The sequence below is a fragment of the Peromyscus maniculatus genome, chromosome 7, assembly GCF_049852395.1.
Source record: "Peromyscus maniculatus bairdii isolate BWxNUB_F1_BW_parent chromosome 7, HU_Pman_BW_mat_3.1, whole genome shotgun sequence".
NCBI classification, from domain to species: Eukaryota; Metazoa; Chordata; class Mammalia; order Rodentia; family Cricetidae; genus Peromyscus; species Peromyscus maniculatus.
Genome location: NC_134858.1, coordinates 69058768 through 69078127, shown reverse-complemented (window position 1 = coordinate 69078127; position 19360 = coordinate 69058768). Strand labels below are relative to the sequence as shown.

The 19360-nt window shown below is 44.1% G+C and overlaps 1 protein-coding gene and 1 pseudogene across 2 annotated transcripts in view; both read left to right on the top strand.

The window, feature by feature from the left end:
* Positions 1–1625, top strand: part of Myzap (myocardial zonula adherens protein) — a 90867-nt gene extending 89242 nt beyond the window's left edge. Inside the window, exon 14 of one of the 2 annotated variants that reach the window (XR_006074202.2) lies at positions 754–978. Coding sequence is in view for 1 of the 2 variants with exons in the window: in XM_006973785.4 (XP_006973847.1) it covers positions 754–850 (97 nt within the window). In the remaining variant the exon portion in view is untranslated. Of the gene's footprint in view, positions 1–753 lie in introns of both variants that reach the window. The other variant, XM_006973785.4, reaches the window with a different exon arrangement.
* Positions 1626–9139: 7514 nt separating this feature from the next.
* Positions 9140–9950, top strand: LOC102928476 (large ribosomal subunit protein eL18 pseudogene; annotated as a pseudogene).
* The last annotated feature ends 9410 nt before the right edge of the window (positions 9951–19360 follow it).

The window sequence follows — 19360 nt, the reverse complement described above, 5'->3', positions numbered from 1 at the left end:
TGATTGCTGGACTTTGGTGTCAGCCTCAGGAGGAGGAGGAGGAGGAAGTGGCCAAATAAGGGAATAGACCCTGGTGGCTAGCTTTAGGAATGTAATCTGAGGGTTTTTAGCAAGGCGGAGGGGATGGGGGAGAAGGGCAAGGCCTGCCAGTGGGCTAGTGTCCCTTCGCTCCCCACCCACACCTCTACATAAAAGAGAAGAGAAAGTGAATATGTAAGATAATGCGTGTGGATGTATCATTCAAACCTCACTTCTACCCATTCAGTAACACGGTCTACCTAGTTGCAAAGGAGGCTGGGAAATGTAGTTACATATTTGGTCACAATGAACTAGAAGCTAAAGGGCAGCAAATTTTCTGCTCATGCTGGAGGCCAAGAAGTGCAAGACCAATGCCCCAACAGATTCAGGATCTGGTTAGACTGTGCTTTCTGGTGCACAGACAATGCCTTTCCTGGGTCCTCCCTTGAAGCTCTCTGAGACCTTTGGTAAGGGCACTAATCCTACGCCTGAGGGCTCCACCCTCATGGCCTTTCCACCTGCTGACACCATCCTTTTGAGGGTTAGGATTTCGGCTCTGAATTTGCAGGGATGCAATATTCAGCCCATGGCAAATCCATTTTATAGCGTTTCTGTGAAATACTCAACTGCATTATTAATCACCGCATTTTTATGTTTCAGTGCCGAGTTCTTACTACATGAAGCCTGCAGAGAGTTTTATCTCATTTTCCTCTCCTTCCTTTTCTCATTTCTCAGCCCCACAGGCAGGACCCGTGAAATCACGCTGCCTTCCAGGAGTTACACCCCGTACACCAGAGTCCTGGAGTTAACCTCAAAGAAAACGCTGACCTAGGCACTCAGACACGTGCTTCTTGCAAATGCTGGAAGGCTCTGGAACCCCGTGACTTAAAAGTCTGGAGAGCATGAGGATTGCTCACGGTGTAAGCCAGAATGGGAATCTCAGGCAAGTGGAGGCAGAAAGAGCAAGCAAGGTCATGGACATGAGGTCGTCTTTCAGACACACCAACCCTGCTATACAGAATCATCGTTTGTTTTCCATGTGGATGCTGAAGACCAGGTTTCACAGTCTGTTTTGTTTTACTGGATTTTAGTTTGGAGGGGAAGGGGCATTAATTAGAAACTTCATGTTTGTTACAGCATAAAGGTTTTGTTTACCCATAAAGTATTAGCAGCAGTATTCCTCCCATGGAGAAGCCTGTGCACATGTAGCATGGGCACCTGGAAAAACTTGAACCTGGAGGGAAGGAGTCCCAGCATGCACTGCTCTCTACTCTGGTTGGGAAGATGGGTGCCTGGTTGGGGGAGCCTCGTGTAAAGACTTGTGAGTGCCAGAGTAGCTGCATTCTGATTCACCGATTCCTTGTTTTAACGTGTGCCTTATGCCTTGATTGGACCACCTGAGCTCACTGTATTTATTCAAGCTGTGATTTTTGTCTTTCTCACTTTAACTTAAAAAGACTTTTGTATGTTGTGGCATTTAGTCATTTCATGTTTAAGGAACAATTGATATTTTTGTTAAATGGATGAGGAGTCTATTCACGCACGCTTTCTTTAATATTAAAGCCCACATCACATATATTTAATAAATGACTTCTATTTTGTTCTAATGTTGCCTCTGTTCTGTTTCATCTATGACTTATGTAGAAGGGATGGACACTCAGTAGACCAGGCTCTGGAATGGTGTCCAGGTCAGACACTAAAGGTCTTTCATCAGTTGACCCGAAATACATTTTGTTAGTACCCCTTCTGGAAAGAGTAAGAAATATTCATGATCACAAAAGAATTAGATCCTCCTTTTAAAAATAACCCTCCAGGCTTAGAGAGATGGCTCAGCTGTTAAGAGCAACTGCTGTTCTTGCAGAGGACCTGGGTTCTGTTCCTAGTATCCAGTTCCCTGAAACTGGAGTTGCACGCAGTTGTGCACACACATATACATATAAAAATGGAAAATAAAGAAATAAAAATTTGAAATCCTCCTCCCTTCACAGCCATCTATCATCCAGTTTGGAAAAAGCAAATGAACAAAATAGTTCCATTGAATAAATCACCCCAGGTCAGGATAAAGTGAAAAGGAAAGTGTGTGTGTGTGTGTGTGTGTGTGTGTGTGTGTGTGTGTGTGTATGTATGTGCATGTTTATATGTTTGCATGTGTGTGTGTGCCAAATGTGTATGTACACACATGTTCATGTATGTCTCTGGGTGTGTACTCATATGCATGTGTGTGCATGCATGTGTATGTATGTAAACATATGTGCATACGTGTGTGCATGTTACACACACATACAAACCAGAGGACAATGTCAAGTATCCTTTTTTGGGTACCATCTGCCTTATTGTTTTGTGAGACAGAAACTCTCATTGGCCTGGACCGTGCCTAGTAGGCCAGACTTGCTCTCGGAGAGCCTCAGGTATCCTGCCCCCAAACCCCAGGGCTGGAATTACAGGTGCACACCACTATGCCTAGTTGTTTTGTTTTGTTTGTTTTTACATGGATTCCAGGAGATCAACCTCAGATCCTCATGGTTGCACAGAAAATACTTTTACCACCTAAGATATTACCCAAAATGTGCCTTTTTATATTCAATTTTGTGTTTAATTCTGGCTAAAGGACTTTAGGTGAGTCGTAAAATCTCTGTAAAGGACATCTTTACCATTGGATAGTTTCTGTAAAGGACATCTCTACAGTTAGACAGTCTCTGTAAAGGGCATCTCTACCATTGGACAGTCTCTGTAAAGGACATCTCTACAGTTGGACAGTCTCTGTAAAGGACATCTCTACAGTTAGACAGTCTCTGTAAAGGACATCTCTACAGTTGGGCAGTCTCTGTAAAGGACATCTCTACAGTTGGACAGTCTCTGTAAAGGACATCTCTACCATTGGACAGTCTCTGTAAAGGACATCTCTAATGTTGGACAGTCTCTGTAAAGGACATCTCTACCATTGGACAGTCTCTGTAAAGGACATCTCTAATGTTGGACAGTCTCTGTAAAGGACATCTCTACCATTGGACAGTCTCTGTAAAGGACATCTCTAATGTTGGACAGTCTCTGTAAAGGACATCTCCTCCTCTACCATTGGACAGTCACAGCAACTCACTAGGCTGACGTAAGAGGAAATGAAGTTCACAGCTGCTGTCGTCCTAGGCTGTTTTCAAGCATTGTTGGCTCCTGTGTGGCCCTTGAGGGTAGCAGGGACCCTGCCTTCTGGAAATCAAGGCGTGTCTCCAGCAGAGGCCATCAGGAGAGCAGATGGGGACGCTGGACCCACAGGGAGGAGCAGGTCATCCTCAGAAGTCAGTGTCCCTGGAGAAACTAGTCTGGAAGAGGTTTCAAAGTCAAAGAAAGCCGCTTTTAATGCGACGAAAGGCATCGATGAAAACCATCTGCAAACAGCTCCGTAGTTCCTTGTCTTTTTAAAACAAGCATGAAAGAGGAAGCTAGGTAGGCAGGCCGACAGATATGTTTAAGGGATCATTCTGCTGCCAAGGCCTTTGTGTTTTTCATATAACATGTAGTGAATTCTAAATACTGAACTATCCAGGAAGATGTTACAGAGAGCTGCTACATTGTGCAGACTGAACAACTGAGGAAAGCCTTCTAGAGCCTTGGTTGATACCACATCTAGCAAGGCCCAGTGACATGGTTCAACCGTAAAGACACTTGCAGTGTGAGTGAGCCTGACAACCTGAGTCTGATCCCTGGTGGCTTGCATCTGTATTCCAGCACTTGTGTGGAGAGAAGAGAGGCAGAGAGATGGGAGAATCATCTGAAGTTTTCAGGTCAGACAGTCTGGAGTATACAGCAAGCAGAAAGAGAAAGACACCCTGCCTCAAAAACCAAGATGAAAGGAGAGAACTAACTTCAGAAAGTTGTCTCTGACCTCTACGTACACCATGGCAGGCATATTCCTATATTACCACCAGGAGCCCAAGTATTGTGTAGAACGGGGATACAGGATTCTAATGGTAACACAGTCAATTGACCTTTCCAGAATAAAGAACCACAATATAAATGAATGAATTTTATTATGGTGCTTCTTGTTAATATTTTCATTTCAGTCCTCCCTTAGCTTTCTCAAAAACACACAACAAGCATATATAACATTTGTTTCATTTTCAAAAATAAATACTACCTTTCATAGAGAAGTATAATCACATGGTTTTTAAGACGATAGGCTCTGAGGTCCAACTGCTTGAGTGTAGTCCCTTGTGTGTGCCTATGCAAGTCATGTGACCCGCCAGAGCGCGCACCCCCCCCCCCTTGAAGAGGAACAGAGGCACTTTCTTCCTGGTGGGGTTGATGTGAAGAATGACTGAGCTAATAATCCTTGGACAGGTCTTAGAATAGTGTTTGGTACACAGTAAGCACTTACTAGATGTCACCCAGTATTGTTATGTCTTTCATAAGCAGTTTGACTTAATGCACTTAAAGTTTATGTGTACATATCATATAGAGTCTGCACCTTTCTTTCTCTTCCTTCCTTCCTTCCTTCCTTCCTTCCTTCCTTCCTTCCTTCCTTCCTTCCTTCCTTCCTTCCTTCCTTCCTTCCTTGAGACAAAATCCCATGTATCCTAAAGTGGCCTTAAACTCTTGTGTAGCTACAGATGACTTTGAACTTCTGATCCTCCTGCCTCAGCCTCTCAGTGCTGGGATTACAGGTGTGCACCTCCACGCCCAGTTATGCAGTGCTGAGGATGGAGCTGGGCTTTGTGCCTGCCAGGCAGCTGTCTATCAGCTGAGGCACATCCCTCACCCTTGTATCACTGTATCTTTGTGAAAAGAGTGCGTGTGTGTGTGTGTGTGTGTGTGTGTGTTAGTATATAAACATAGGAGAGTGCAGATGCCTGCATAGGCCAGAAGAGGGCGTCAGGATTTTTGGAGATGGAATTGGTTGTGAGTTGTCTGATGTGGGTGCTGAACTCAGCTCCTCATGAGTGAGCAGCAAGTGTTCTTAACTGCTGAGCCATCTCTCCAGCTCCACCATTTTTATAAAAAAAAATATAATTAATTGGATTCTATTTCATTCAAGCACCATGATTCAATTAACCTATCCTGTCACACTGGAATTTCAAAGGTTGTCCTTACTCTTTCTTAAGCAATCCATCTTCTGCACACGTCCTTGGACATTCTCCTAATTGTTTTCTCAGGTTAAATTCCTTGATGAAGAATTGCCAGTCCCAACAGTATGTGAGCCTTAAATCTTTCAGTGCACAAGGCCTAATTTGTTCTGTGGAAATTTGTGTGCACTGAAACTCACCAATACTGTAAGGATGTGACTTCCTGACCCTCTGCCAACATCAGCAATGAGAAATGGAGTATGTGGAGAATTTCTTGCCTTTGCAGACCTGTCCTTCTAAAAGACAGTAAGATTTCCTGCAGGATAGTGCCCTTGGGTAGCTAAGCTCAAGAGCTTACGCTTGTGAGTTGGGTTCTCTCAGGGCCCAGAGAGGGTCTCAGCAGCCGATGGGAACCAAGAAAGGACTCAGAAGGAGCCAGTGTGCCCTGGGATCCAGAACCTGCTGCTCCGTGAGGACTCTGTCATGGCTGTATGCTAACACAGTAGAGGCATATGGGAGGGGAAGATACCACAAAATGCCACAGGCAGTTGGGGAGATTCTGAGGCTAGCCTCACTCTTCATAGCAGTCTGCTCTCCTAGCAACTAAAGGGTCTTATGAGAATATGTCCATCACTTCTACAGATTGTATCCTCAGTGATGTAACCACCTTCCATCAGGCCTCCCTCCCCCAAGTATCCCAGTGTTCTCCACATCGCCACACCAAGATTCTAGCAAAGGAACTTTCAGGGAACAAGCCACATCCAACCCCTAGTGAGAGGAGACTTGCTCAGGTAAGCAGGCCGGTAGAAAGCATGCCTTCTTTTCCTCAAGCCTAAAGATGGGAATCCCAAAGAGTGGATTCTGTTAGAGAAGAAAAGAGACTGATGTGTTTCCAGGAGGAGAGGTCAGACGCGAGGGGATCAGAAAGAGGCATCTGCTGAAGCCTTGGGATAATTCATGGGGCAAAATTAGCTCAAACCTGGTGTAAAGTGTATGTTAGAGCCCTCAAAGCAGGGCCTGTTCTTCTCTTTTCTTTCCTTCCTGCAGCCTCTTTCTCCCCCTCCCTTCCCTCCTCTCCTTCCCTCCCTCTTCTTTTGCAGGGAGGTACCTGATGTCTCCAACAGTTGTTGAAGACACAACTCATCTACCATTGCCTTTCCCTTGCACAATTCTTGAATCTCAGCTGGCTGCAGAGGCCTGAGTTGATTCCTGTGCTCTTGGTCCTGTTGTTGTGACCCAGGCGCCTGGATTGGCACCTGATGATGGCAGCTTTGTCACAGGCCAGGAGATCAGGTGGCATCTACTCTCTAATCCTTTTCACAACGGTTCCTATTCTAGGTCCTTTGCATGTTCACACCGATTACCCGGCCTGTGCATTCTTGCAGGGGGGCTGCTAGGCTGGTGACAGGGCTCACAGTGGACGGATGGACCACCAAGAGCACCTAGCCCTGGGCTTGTCAGCCCAGCTAGGGCCCACTCGGCCATCTGGCAAAAGCTCAGGGCAGCTTCAGGCTGTGAAGGCTGCTGCTTCCTCACTTGGGAAGGTAATGGGAATACAACTTCCAGTGGGTATTTTGATAACTATATAGTATAATCTTTGTGGAATTCTGAATAAAATATTATATAAAAACCCCATCATTTGTGCCCAAGGGCCATAAAACTGATGTAATTTGAATGTAATAAAATATAAGCAAGCAGCAAACAGTTCTTGTGGGCTTTCTCTTAATTTTTCAACACATACTTCAGAGTTTTAAGATACAGCGTTTACAGCATTCACCTTCCTGAATTAGGGGTGGGGGGTGCTGAGAAATAATTAGTAGGCAATTTTTTGGCCCTGGGGCTTTTCTTGTAAATGTTTTTGTTGGCAGGCACACTCTTGAGAACAGGAAGTCAGTCTCTTGTTACAGATTTAAGACTTTTCAGAGCCAAATAACAGAAAACTGGGCTAGTTCTGAAATGAGAGCTGGGATGGGGGCAGGGTGGGCTGTCCTGGGCTCTTTCTGGAGATTAATGACATCTTGCAAATATTAATTCTCTCTTTTCCTCTTAACTTGCCACCTCCTAAACAAAACATACTCAGACTGAAAACAACTTAGCTGATCATTTTGTAGCCCTACCCTAAAAAGAAAAGATCTTTATGGTACCCACAGGTTTATTTTAAAACTTTTGGAGAGCTGGGGAAAAGAAAGTTAGGATTGTCTCAAGTTGACTGTGTGTTGTTGTTATTGTTGTTTTTTGTTTGTCTTTTTACAAAAATCTTCAATATGAAATTTAAAGTATTAGACCTGCTATTAAAGATGCTCTTTTTTACAGTAATCATAAAGATTTCTGCTTTTCTTTGAAGTTTTATTTATTTTTTTAATGTGAGAGTGCTCTGTTCTGCATGTACACTTACATGCCAGAAGAAGGCATCAGATTCTATTATTGACCCACCATGTGGTTACTGGGAATTGAACTCAGGACCTCTTGAAGTACAGCCAGTCCTTTTAACTGATGAGCCATCTCTCCAGCCCCCTTCTTTGAAGTTTTAAAAACAGTTTTTCTTACTAAGTAGAGTGTTGAAGCAACTCTTGTAAATGGTATCGATATGTTGTTGAACTGGTTGCAAATACAGTGATTGTTTGAAGTGGTGAGACTGGACATTTGACCATTAGTTGTTGGATTAGAAAATAAGGAAACTGATGCTGCCCTCCAAATTCATAAATGGGCTTGGTAAGGTAGAAAAGGAATTAAGTTTCTACAAATGGTACTAAAAAGTTGTAATCTTGACGAAGTTTATAATCTGGAGGAGGGGCCGGGTAGTGGTTGCACATGCCTTTAATTCCAGCACTTGGGAGACATAGGCAGGCAGATCTCTGAGTTCGAGGCTAGCCTGGTCTACAGAGTCAGTTCCATGACAGCCAGGGCTACACAGAAAACCCTGTCTGGAAAAAAACAAAACAAAAGTCATGGAAACAAACAAACAAAATGAGAGAGAGAGAGAGAGAGAGAGAGAGAGAGAGAGAGAGAGAGAGAGAGAGAGAGAGAACACATATGCCATGGTATGAGTGTGGATGACAAAGTGTAGCTTTTGGTTTTCACTGTCCACATAGTTGAAGCAGGGTCTCTCCCCTGTCTCTGCTCTAATCGACCCTGGCTAGCTGGTCTCCAAGCTTCAGGTAACTTTCATCCTTGCCTTCCAGCTCACTGTAGGAGCACTGAGATTGCATTGTTTTATGTATATCACAGAGCTGGGCATTTGCAATGATTCTTTTTAAAAATTAAATGATTTATTATTATTATTATTATTATTATTATTATTATTAAGGGGTATACATGCCACCGTATGTGTGTGGAGGTCAGAAGACAAAGTAAGCTGTCTCCTTTAACCTTTGCATGGTTCTGGGATTGAATTCAGGTTGTTAGGTTTGTGTGGCTAGCACCTTTATCTTACTGGCCCTGGGATAGTTCTTAAAACACAAAAGCTTTATAAAACTTTGATATTTTTGAGGAAAAGATCATTTTCCTATAACAAGTATAGATATTGTACTGATAATCTAGAAGTTTACGTGATATTACAGTATCTCAGAAAAGAAAACAGCTTACACATGTCCCACTATAGCTGCTCATATGATTCACGTGTCCCAGTATAGAGGCTCTGCATTCAGGGACCTCCACACAAAGAAGGAAAGGGCAGAACAATGGAGTGAGTAGCTGGTGGAGTCTGGAAGGATGTGTTCCCAGACTGTAAGGACATGTTCACCCTAAGTCCAACTCTTTCTTAAGATTTATTTTATTTGTATGTCTTGTGTGCATATCTGTGTGTAGGTATGTGCACATGAATTCAGCTACCTGTGTAGGTCAGATGAGGGCATCAGATACCCTGGATCTATAATACAGGCAATTATAAAATGCCTGATATGGGTGCTAGGAATAGAACTCAGGTGCTTTAGAAAAGCTGTACACATTCAATAACCACTGAGCAATCATCTCTCCAACTCTTTAGCTTGTATACAACACTGTGTGTCCAGCTGGAGATTGAACGAGTTCAGAAAACCACAATTTGTAACCCTTGGCTCACATTAACTGTTTCCTTTCTTATATTATCAAGAAACTGTTGCTTTCTGGACCTGGCCAAGCAGGAGGCACCACCATGGGTGTTGACATTCGCCATAAGAATGATGGAAAGGTTCAGCACAAGGAACCCAAGAGCCAGGACATCTACCTGGGGCTGCTAGTCCAGCTATACAGGTTTCTGGCCAGAGGAACCAACTCCACCTTCAATCAGGTTGTGCTGAAAGGTTATTTATGAGTTGCACAAACTGGCCACCTCCATCCCTGTCCAGGATGATCTGAAAGATGAAGCTTCCTGGCTGAGAGAACAAAGCAACTGTGGTCGTGGGGACAGGCACAGATGATGTGAGGATTCTGGAAGTGCCCAAGCTGAAGGTGTGTGCGCTGAGGGTAAGCAGCTGGGCTGGAAGTCGCATCCTCAAGGCAGGGGTGGTGGGGGGGTGGTGGGGTGGTGGTGGTAGTGGTGGTGGTGGTGGTGGTGGTGGTGGTGGTAAGAACTTCACCTCTGACCATCTAGCCCTGGAGTCTCCCAAAGGCCATGGCACTGTGCTCCTGTCTGGTTCTCAAAAGGGCTGAGAGATGTACTGGCATTTTAGCAAGGCTCCAGGAACTCCACACAGCCGCACCAAACCCTGTGTCCACTTCAAGGTCCAGAAGGTTGAATGTTCCAGAGGTAGAAGGGGCAGCCACAGCTACAAAATCTAACCCTGGATCTTACTGTTATTAAAAAACAAAAACAACAACAACAAAAAACCAACTTTGGATGTTGAAAAAGAAAAAGAGAGAGAGAAACTATTTATTCCTTCAAAACGACCTCTTTCTTCAGCCCGTTCCAAGTGGCATCCCTCCCACACCATTTGTTATAATTTGCTTGTCTTCTGCTATTTTGACAAATTTTGAATTTTTAACCCTATAAATAATCTTAAACTACTCAAAGCTGTCATCCCCTAGATATGAAAATCAAATTACGCTCAAGAATTCTGGGTGATGGAAAACATTATCCAGTCCCATAAGATATGGATGGCTATGGGAGTGTGGCAAAGCTGATAAACCTGGACCGTCGTCAGCACTGGAGGAGTGTTTATTTAAAGGGGATACCTGCTTCCTGGTTTTACAGCATACCAAGTATTTCTTCTCAACATTTATGAGCTTAAATAGATGCAGATGTTGCCAAAGAATGTGTTGTGAGGCCAGCCATCTTAGAATTGTACAGTTTGGGCACTGAGAGGCCTGGGGGAGGATAGCTCCACACCCGCCTTTTAAGTGGGAGGAAACTGAGGCTCGGAGACCTTCATGGACTTAACACAAACGTAGTGGTATGCAGACACTCTCCCCTGAAGTCCTGGTTGTAGATTGTGTTTGTCCTAGTTCTCTGTCTCTCTCTGTCTCTCTGTCTCTCTGTCTCTCTCTGTCTCTCTGTCTCTCTCTGTCTCTCTGTCTCTGTCTCTCTCTCTCTGTATGTCTGTGTCTGTTTTGTTTTTCTGTCTGTCTGTTTGTCTGTCAAAGAATAGGTGTCAGAGGACCACTGTGGAATTAGTTCCCTCATCCCACCTCTATGTGGGTCCCAGAGATTAAACTCAGGTCACTAGGCTTGTACCCAAGTGCCTTTACCTACTGAGTCATCTTGCTGGCCTGAGATTGACTAATTTTCTTCAAACTGTATTCAGTCTCCTATCTGGATTACCTTGTGCTATGTCTCTCCCATTTGGGGGATTTTCTGTTTTCTGGTTTTTTTTTTCCTGAGCAATTCTCCTGTCTATTTCGTAGGCATCCCATACTCCTCCTCTTCAGCTCTTGGTTGGCATGGTCCAGAGCTTTTTTCTTTCATGTAAAGGTGACGAGACAGGATTCTGGCTAGGGATGATGAGAGACTGGGTAGTCAGTTTTTCCCTGCTCTGGGCTGTGGAGCACCAGCTTCTTTAGCTCCCTGGCCTCCGATCTCCATCCAAAGAGTAGCAGATGTGGCCTAGAACAATGGCTTCCGGCTTAGGAATGTGTGCTGCTTTGGCAGAGGACTCAAGATTGGGTCCCAGCATCCAAAAATCTTACAAAAACCTGTAACTCTGGCTCCAGGGGATTCATCACCCTCTTCTGGATTCCTCAGCCACATTATATTTATTTATTTTTTCAAGATGAGGTTTCTCTGTGTAACAGTTCTGGCTGTTCTGGAACTCACTCTGTAGACCAGGCTTGCTTCAAACTCACAGAGATCCACTTGCCTCTGCCAACCTAGTGCTGAGTTTAAAGGCGTATGTGCCACCACTGCCCAGCAAAATAAATATTTTTTAAAAGAGCAATAGTTGTGACCATAATGAAGACCCACTTATTTCCAGTCACTACAGGGACCACATTCAGCCCATGAGCCTAGGAGGAAGGTTGAAACTTTTTGCCATAGAGACTTTGCTAACTACTGCCCTTATCCCTTTTCTGTGTGTGTAAACTATCTTTTCTGCAGCAGAAAAGAACTACCAGTATAGTTCATTTGATCCTATTTTATTACTTGAGCAAACTTTTTAGATTTATTTATTTTTATTGGATGTATATGAGTGTTTTCCCTGCATGTATGTATGTATGTGCATGCTTGGTGCCCCAAGAGGCCAGAAGATGATGGCACTGGAGCCCCTGGAACTGGAGTTACAGATAGCTGCTGGTTGCCATATGGCATCAGAAAGCAAACTGGGTCCTCGGGAGGAACAGCCAGTGCTCTTAAGTACTGAGCCATCTCTCCAGCCCTAAAATAATTTTTATAGCCAGACTTATGATACAAAATGTCCTAGATATTTTATGACAAAAAGCAACACCACTCAGTGAGGCCCTTTACACAGAAGGGCTCTGCTCTCCAGCACCAGCTTGAAGGACTACTAAGCAAGGCTTGGTCTTAATTCTCCTTATCCTTCCCTTTGCCAGCCTGCTTCCCAGTTCTCAGGGTAAGAACCCCCAGGGTCATCCTGCTACTCCAAACTCTGCCCTCTGACGCTCTCTGGTTTGTCCTCGGCATGCTCCACGCCTGTCCTCTTTCTCCTCTCCCATTAAATTCCACTCTTTTACTGTAGGCCGTTACCTCAGCGGCACTTTTACGAGCAGGATCATTTGGAACTAATACGTGTTCCTGTGCAGATGACTGACAGCCCACAGCCTTTCCAGAAGGCTCTAAGGCCTCAAAGGAAGATCTTTGTTAACCAAATTGTCTTTTTATTGGTGAAATTTCAGCCCATGTGTCAAAGGGAATTAAAAGACCACAAAGGAAGGAGAAAGCATTTGAAATCTTCCTTGAGACTTTCTGACCTGAAGCGGAAGTAGGGGCAGAGCTGGTGCCTATACGGTTTGTACTAAAGATAAGGGCATGGACATGTTCAAGGACATTCTCATTTCTGGTTTATGAGCTTATTCATAGAAAAAAATCTTACCAATGTTTAGTATCCATAAATTGCCATGTTATTTAACTAAGAATCATCCTTAAACTTTCTCATTAAAAAATAAAATTAAGTGAAAATTCAGAGGACCATACATTTGGCAATCCCTCCTCACCCCAGACTATCTCTCACCACACTGTCCAGCTCATAAAACACTGGTGGGCTGCAATGAGCCATCCCTCACTGAACAGCACTCAACCATGCAAAGGTCTGACGAGGGAAAAGAGGTCTTTCCTCTGACTTGAAACTTATTTAGTTGAGATTTTTCTCACCAGAGTCCTTGTATTTTTTTTTTCCCATGGGCAACTGCCCCTTAATTAATCCCATTTCCCTCAGTTCTAGTTCGTCTGAGCAGCTGAGCAAACAAAGACGCAGGCAGCCATTTTAATGTGCTTCCTCTCCCAGACCCTCTGGGATGGGTGGGCTGTTCATCTTGTCCATAAACTGGGGCTGAGATGGGCCTGGAGAAAGCAGCTAGGGACTTCTGTCAGGATTAATTTTAATAGACTGCAGGCTGCCGCCCAGGAACCATAACCCAGCAAATGGCTCTAAATTAGTATTTGCTGATAAAAAGGGAGATAGGAGCTGAGCATTCAGCCCTGCATCTCCAGCAGTTTGGATAACTAATGCAAGGGTATACTCTTCTCATGATCGCGTGCACTTTACAGCCGGAACCCTGGGATGGCTGAGGAAAGCGGCTCCGTGTCCTCCATCGCAGGGAAATTAGCTGGGGGAAATGGGACATTTCGTAGAAGTTTTGGATTTTAGAGCTGGACCGGAAATGACTCTACCCTAATTCCCATGGACTAGGGTGCTCTGTGTTTCTGATCTCTTTAGTGTTCCTACCTGCTTTTCTGTGTCTCCCATTAGCCGTGACCATGCCATTCTCTGAAGCTCTTCTATTTTGATTAAACAATAACAGTTCCCCAAACTAATTTGGCTCCTAGAATAAAAATAACTTGTTTCTCTAGATTCTTTTTATCCATCCCCATTAATGACTGGGCATGAGAGAGATTTTATCAATCACCTGACATTTTTCAATTCCTCTTGGTTCCCTAGTTATCCCTAGCAATGGCCATCCAGGTCCCCAAAAAGTCCCCCCCTTCTTCTCCTTGTTAAGTCTCACCCCCCAACCCTCTCCCTGCCATGGGCTGGTCGTCTGCTCCCCACCCCCCCAGTCTGATCTCTATAAACTCAGCCATTTTGCCCATACTGCTCTCTAGGTATCTTGACCTCCCTTGATGGGTGGTTCCTCTCTTGATCTCCCTCCCTGTCTCTCCTCTATGTCTAATTTAGCCTGCCAGCCAGGCTTTTCTTCTTCTCCTCCTCCTCCTCTTCCTTCTTCTTAGATTTATTTACTTAGTATACAGCATGTATGACTACAGGTCAGAAGAAGGCACCAGATCTCATTACAGATGGTGGTGAGCCACCATGAGGTTGCTGGGAATTGAACTCAGGACCTCTGGAAGAGCAGTCAGTGCTCTTAACCTCTGAGCCATCTCTCCAGCCCACCCTCCTCCTTTTATTTCACTTTTTCATTTATCTGGTGCTGAAACCATGGGAGAGGCATAAACAAGCTCCCTTTAGGGAGCTTTAGGACATGGCCTTTCTAAACCATGCTGCCGATTTCACTCTCCTAAGTATGTATAGCTCATTTGTTTCTGCTGGCTCCTGCCAGCCGCCCGCCATATTCAATTCCAAATTCTAGAGTCCACTTCTTCATTGGCTTCTTGTCTCCACCGGCTCTAACCACCTGTCTCTCTTCGCCTACTCTGTAAATGTCCTTTCTCTGGCTTCTAGAGCCCACTACATCCTCTGGGATGCCCATCACCTGGGCATCTATCTCTCTGTCTCTCTGGCTCCTGGACCCTGCTATGCCCTCGGGGTACCCATCACCTAGTTATCTCTCTTTCTCTCTCTGGCTTCTGGCCCTGGTATGCCCTCCAGGGCCTCATCACATGGGCAACTCTCTATTTACCAAGCCTGCAACCTCTCCACACCCTTATGGCCTCTACAATATTGGACCCTTCCCTTGGGTGGAATTCTTGCTTGTCCCCATTTATCTCTCATGCTTACACTGCTCACTGACTTCCAGCTTCTTCTTGGAGCTTATTGGAACTCTATGTTGGAGTTTGTTTCATGATCCTTCTTCCTTTCTCCTCGGACTCAATTCCTTCTTCAGAACCAGAAATTTTATTAAATATATATATATATAGTTATTTTGAGTAGACCTTGGTAACCTTAGGAATTTATAAACTTTGATTATATTTAATCATCCTAATTCTAACTTGGATAGAAAAATAGATGTTTTAAAATAGCAGCCATGTGACTTGCCTCCATCTTGCCTGATGACCTCATCAGGATGAGAGAAACCATGTGACTGGCAGCTATCTTTACTAAGGTTAAAGGGTACATGGCATGTGACTTTATGACCATCTTGATTGAGATGACCACATGGCATAAAGTAACTAAAACTTCTTAGTCCCACTGAACTCTCTCTGCTTATCATTGTATCTCCCTTTTAGACTAAGAAGACAACAGCAGGTCTCCAAAAGATCTTGGATTAGGATGATTAAATAGAATCAAAGCTTATAAATTCCTAACGAGCAAGGTCTGGATGATGCTGATGGATTTTCTGACCACCCTGAGCCCCTACCTCTTAAGACAGCTCTACAGCCACCTGTACTTCCCTAGCCCCCGGCAGCCCCACAGAACCCAGGCAAGAGTGAAACAAGCTGCATCCCTCTCTCTTCCAGTCCTTTGACCATCGTTCCAGCCTTCCTGGGCCCCAAAAATGACACCCCAATTTCAGCAGGAAGTAGTTTTAAAAGAGGTTAATTTGCACCTTATCATCATAAAAGCCTGGAATTTTAAATCTTAAACCCTAGAAAAAAATCCCACTCACTTTCTCACCGCCCCCAACCCTCTCCCTCCCAGGGGCTGGGGCTTCCCTTCCCCCAGTCTGATTGCTGCAGAACTCAGCCATTTTGTCTACACTGCTCTTCTTGGTCTCATGGCCTGGGCCACCTGCCTTGGTCAGTGGCTCCTCTCTTCCTCTCCTCCCCCTCTCTCTTCTCATGGTCTCATTTAGTCTGCTGGCCATGTCCAGCCTGGACTCTTCCCTCTGCCTGCTTTTTCCCTTATATCAGCAACAAAAATCTTCTCCATACTTTAGGAGTAGCCACATCCTCCTCCTTTTATTTTATTTATTTTTTCATTCACTCTTTGTCCCCTCCCTGCTTTCTCCTTCTCTGCCCTGTGACTAGCTGGCCTATAAGTAGACACTGAGCTCTCTGGACCTCCCACTAGAGATGCCCCTGGGAAGTCTTCCTGAAATAAAGCATGCGCTCCTGTCCACTCCTTCCCTTGTCTTTCTTTCCATCCATCTTCCTCTTCCCAGTCTCTTTTTCCTTTTCTCACTGTTTTCTTCATACCTCAATTCTAATTCTCCCCCCCCCCTTACTCTCTCCTCCATATATTTGTGAGGCCGTGACAGGGAAGAGGGTGAGCGTGGCTTGTAGACAGAGAAGTCAGGAAGGTCTTGGCCCCTCCTGATGTGGAGGGGGCACCTTGGGGGACTGACTGACAAAGGAGGTTGGGTTGAAGTAGTGTATGGATAGCAGCCATTACTGTTCAGAAGTCACTGGGGTGACGCTGTTGGTTCATTACTCATTAGGTAGAGCTGCTATTTGGGTTTGTCTGACTCTTCAGTATGTTCTATTCCCTAGTGAAAACCCTGGGGGAGGGAATCAAGTCAATCACAGAAGAAAAGTGGATTTGCTTCATGCTTGTTAATGACCTTTGGGAATTTTAGGTCCATCCTCTACCTCCACTATCCCCTCAGTCTTCATGGATTATGCCAATTGTTCCTGGAGAGAGAATTACACACACACACACACACACACACACACACACACACACACACCTTTATTCGTTACTTGTCTGGTTGCTGTAACAAATATCCGACAACAGTAAATTCAAGGAAAGGTTTACTTAGGCTCACACTTTGAAGATACAGAAGATCACGGTGGAGAAGCCATGGTAGCAGGATTGTGAGGGGGTCACTCACATTGTATTGAAATCAAGAAGCAGAGAGAGAGAGATGACTGCTGGTCCTTAGCTCAATGTATCTTTTTTATACAGCTCTAAACCCCAGCCTATGCAATGGTGCTGCCCACAGTTAATATGGATCCTACCATTTCATTTAACCCCATAAAAAAGCTCCCTCGAATGCTCAGAAGTTTGTGACAAGCCTGTCCAGTTGACAATATTAACTAAAACAATACCATAAAAATGTTTAGTGCAAATTCTGTGCTATTTCTTAAGTGTGTCCAAGCCAGGGCCCTTGGGCAAAGGGCTAATGGCTAAAATTTTAAAAACAAAATGAAACAAAAATCAATTGATGAGGAAGAGGAGGAACAACTGGGGTCATATACATTGCCTGTGGAGTGAAAAATGACAGGGACACTTTGTAAACAGTTTGGCAGCATCTTAGAAGTTAAACATTCACTTACCCCCTGGCTTCTTAAGAAGTTAAACATTCACTTACCCCATACTGAGGCAGGATAGAAAGATGGGAAAAATTATGGGGACACAGAAATGGAAAGGATCCCCTACCCTGGAGTCTGGTTGAAGTCTCTTGCCAGCTGAGAAGTAAGAACTCTTGCACATTGCTGCAAGGGCTGCTGGTAGAGATAATTAATATTCCTTTCATATGGAGAGACTTTATGTTAAAATAGCAACAAACCAGTCTTAAGTCCTAAATGTGTTAGACTTGGAGCAGGTCCTTATTTCTTCCCTACACATTTTCTGGGAATCTCAAACAAGACTATTAACTCTGTTTACAGTCAAGGTGCCCTACCTTCCCGCATCCCTCTGGTCTATATTTTTACCTGATCGGTTGTAATCCTGTCAGTACATGTGAGGGGGCACAATAAAGAAACTTTCAACATTACTGCTCCATTATTAGAGGCAGGGTTTTTTTTATTGTGAATAATCGAGAGAGAGAAACCATTTGGAAGAGTCCAGAACCAAGAGAAAAAGCAGACTGGACATGTCGAGGGTTAGGGAGGGGAGCAGGGGAGAATAATGGAAATAGCAAGAGACAGAGCACAGTGAAAGAGTGCTAGAGAACGTGTGTGTGTGTGGGGGGGGGGTAAATCATGCAGATTATAAATAGGACAAGTAGCTGTGGGGAGTTACTCCTTCTGGGGATAGAAAACCCAGCTCACAAGTTCTTGAAAAATTCTGGCTTTTATCTAACCACCAGAAATCCTTCTATAGTCCAGCTTGAGTTCATTTCTGGATATATGGACTTCCTGAGACATAACAAACAGGAACCATATCTGTGGCCTCTTTTAGATTTCTTAGCAATGTTACAAAGACAATAACTTCAAAAACCCTTAAGTATAAGTATTGTAAAAACAATGAATGGTGACTCTCCCTTGAGAAGCCTATGTCTACATCTGGGTATGTCATACATTCCATCAGATAGCCTCTCTTAACACTCCTAATTAAGCCTACGTTAAAAAAGTTTTTTATTAGATTCCTACTCTGCTAGTCCTGAATATTTTCTGCATTAAAGCTACAAATCCTGGGATGGCCTGAAAGTCCCTAAAAGATTAGGGGAACTTCTCAGGCTGTGGAAGGCAATGCAATGGAATGGAGCTGTTCTTCCTGTCCCCTTTGATAATATGGCCTAATAAGGCTGCTCTTAGGAGAAATGAAAGTTTATGTTGACTTGAACACCTACACAAAAATGTTGATAGTAATTTGATTTATGATCATTAATAACTGAAAACAACTCAAATGTCCTTCAGCATAAACAATCTCACACAGTGCAATACTACTTAGCAATATAAAGAAACATTGACATAGAGGAACTTCAAGACCACTACACTAAACATTAACAAAACCAGACTCGGAAATTATCAAACTATTTTCCAAAGAGGTTGTACTATTTTGCAAACCCCTCCCCCATTAGCAGTCTATAAGAATCTCAGTGGCTCTTCATTTTTTCTAACAGTTGACATGGTCAGTCTTTCTAAATCCTGATATTCTGACTTGTCCAAATATTCAAATCTTGTTGTTTTGTTTGTTTTGAGACAGGGTCTCACTATGTAGCCTTGGCTGGCCTCCAATTCACTATGTAGACCAGGCTGGTCTTGAACTCACAGAGATCAGCCTGCCTCTGCCTCCCAAGTGCTGGGACTAAAGGCACGCACCACCACACCTAGCTATATTGTCTTTATAATATGCATTTTATTACAGCTGGTTATATTGGTCATTCATTATTTTTTAAAGATTTATTTTATTATGTTTAAAATGTGTGTGTACATATGTGTATGTGTGCACACACTAACCAGGTGCCTGCAGAAGCCAGAGAAGCTTCCAGAGATGCCCTGGAGGTGCAGTTAAAGGCAACTGTGAGCTAACCAACAGGGGTGCTGGTACCCAAGTTCTGGTCCTCTACAAGAACACTATGCACTCGTAACCACTGAGCCATTTCTGCAACCCCCTGTCATTTATTTTTATTGTGATTATTGTTCATTCAGGAATGCCTGTGAAATATTTGTCCAAATTTTGTATTTCTTAATTTTAGATGCGACACTATTACATCTGCCATATTTCACTTATTAGAAGTGAGTCAGGAAGTCTTTGACATGAGTGTCCTACACTTACTCAAAGCGCAGGCGAATAGCTGGGAAAGCAAAGGACCCACATCCCGAGAAAGCGCGCCAAAGCCAGACACTTCTGCGGTGATATCACTTCCGCCCCTGCGCGCTTCCTCGGGCGCCCCCTGCTCCTGGGCTCTGTCCG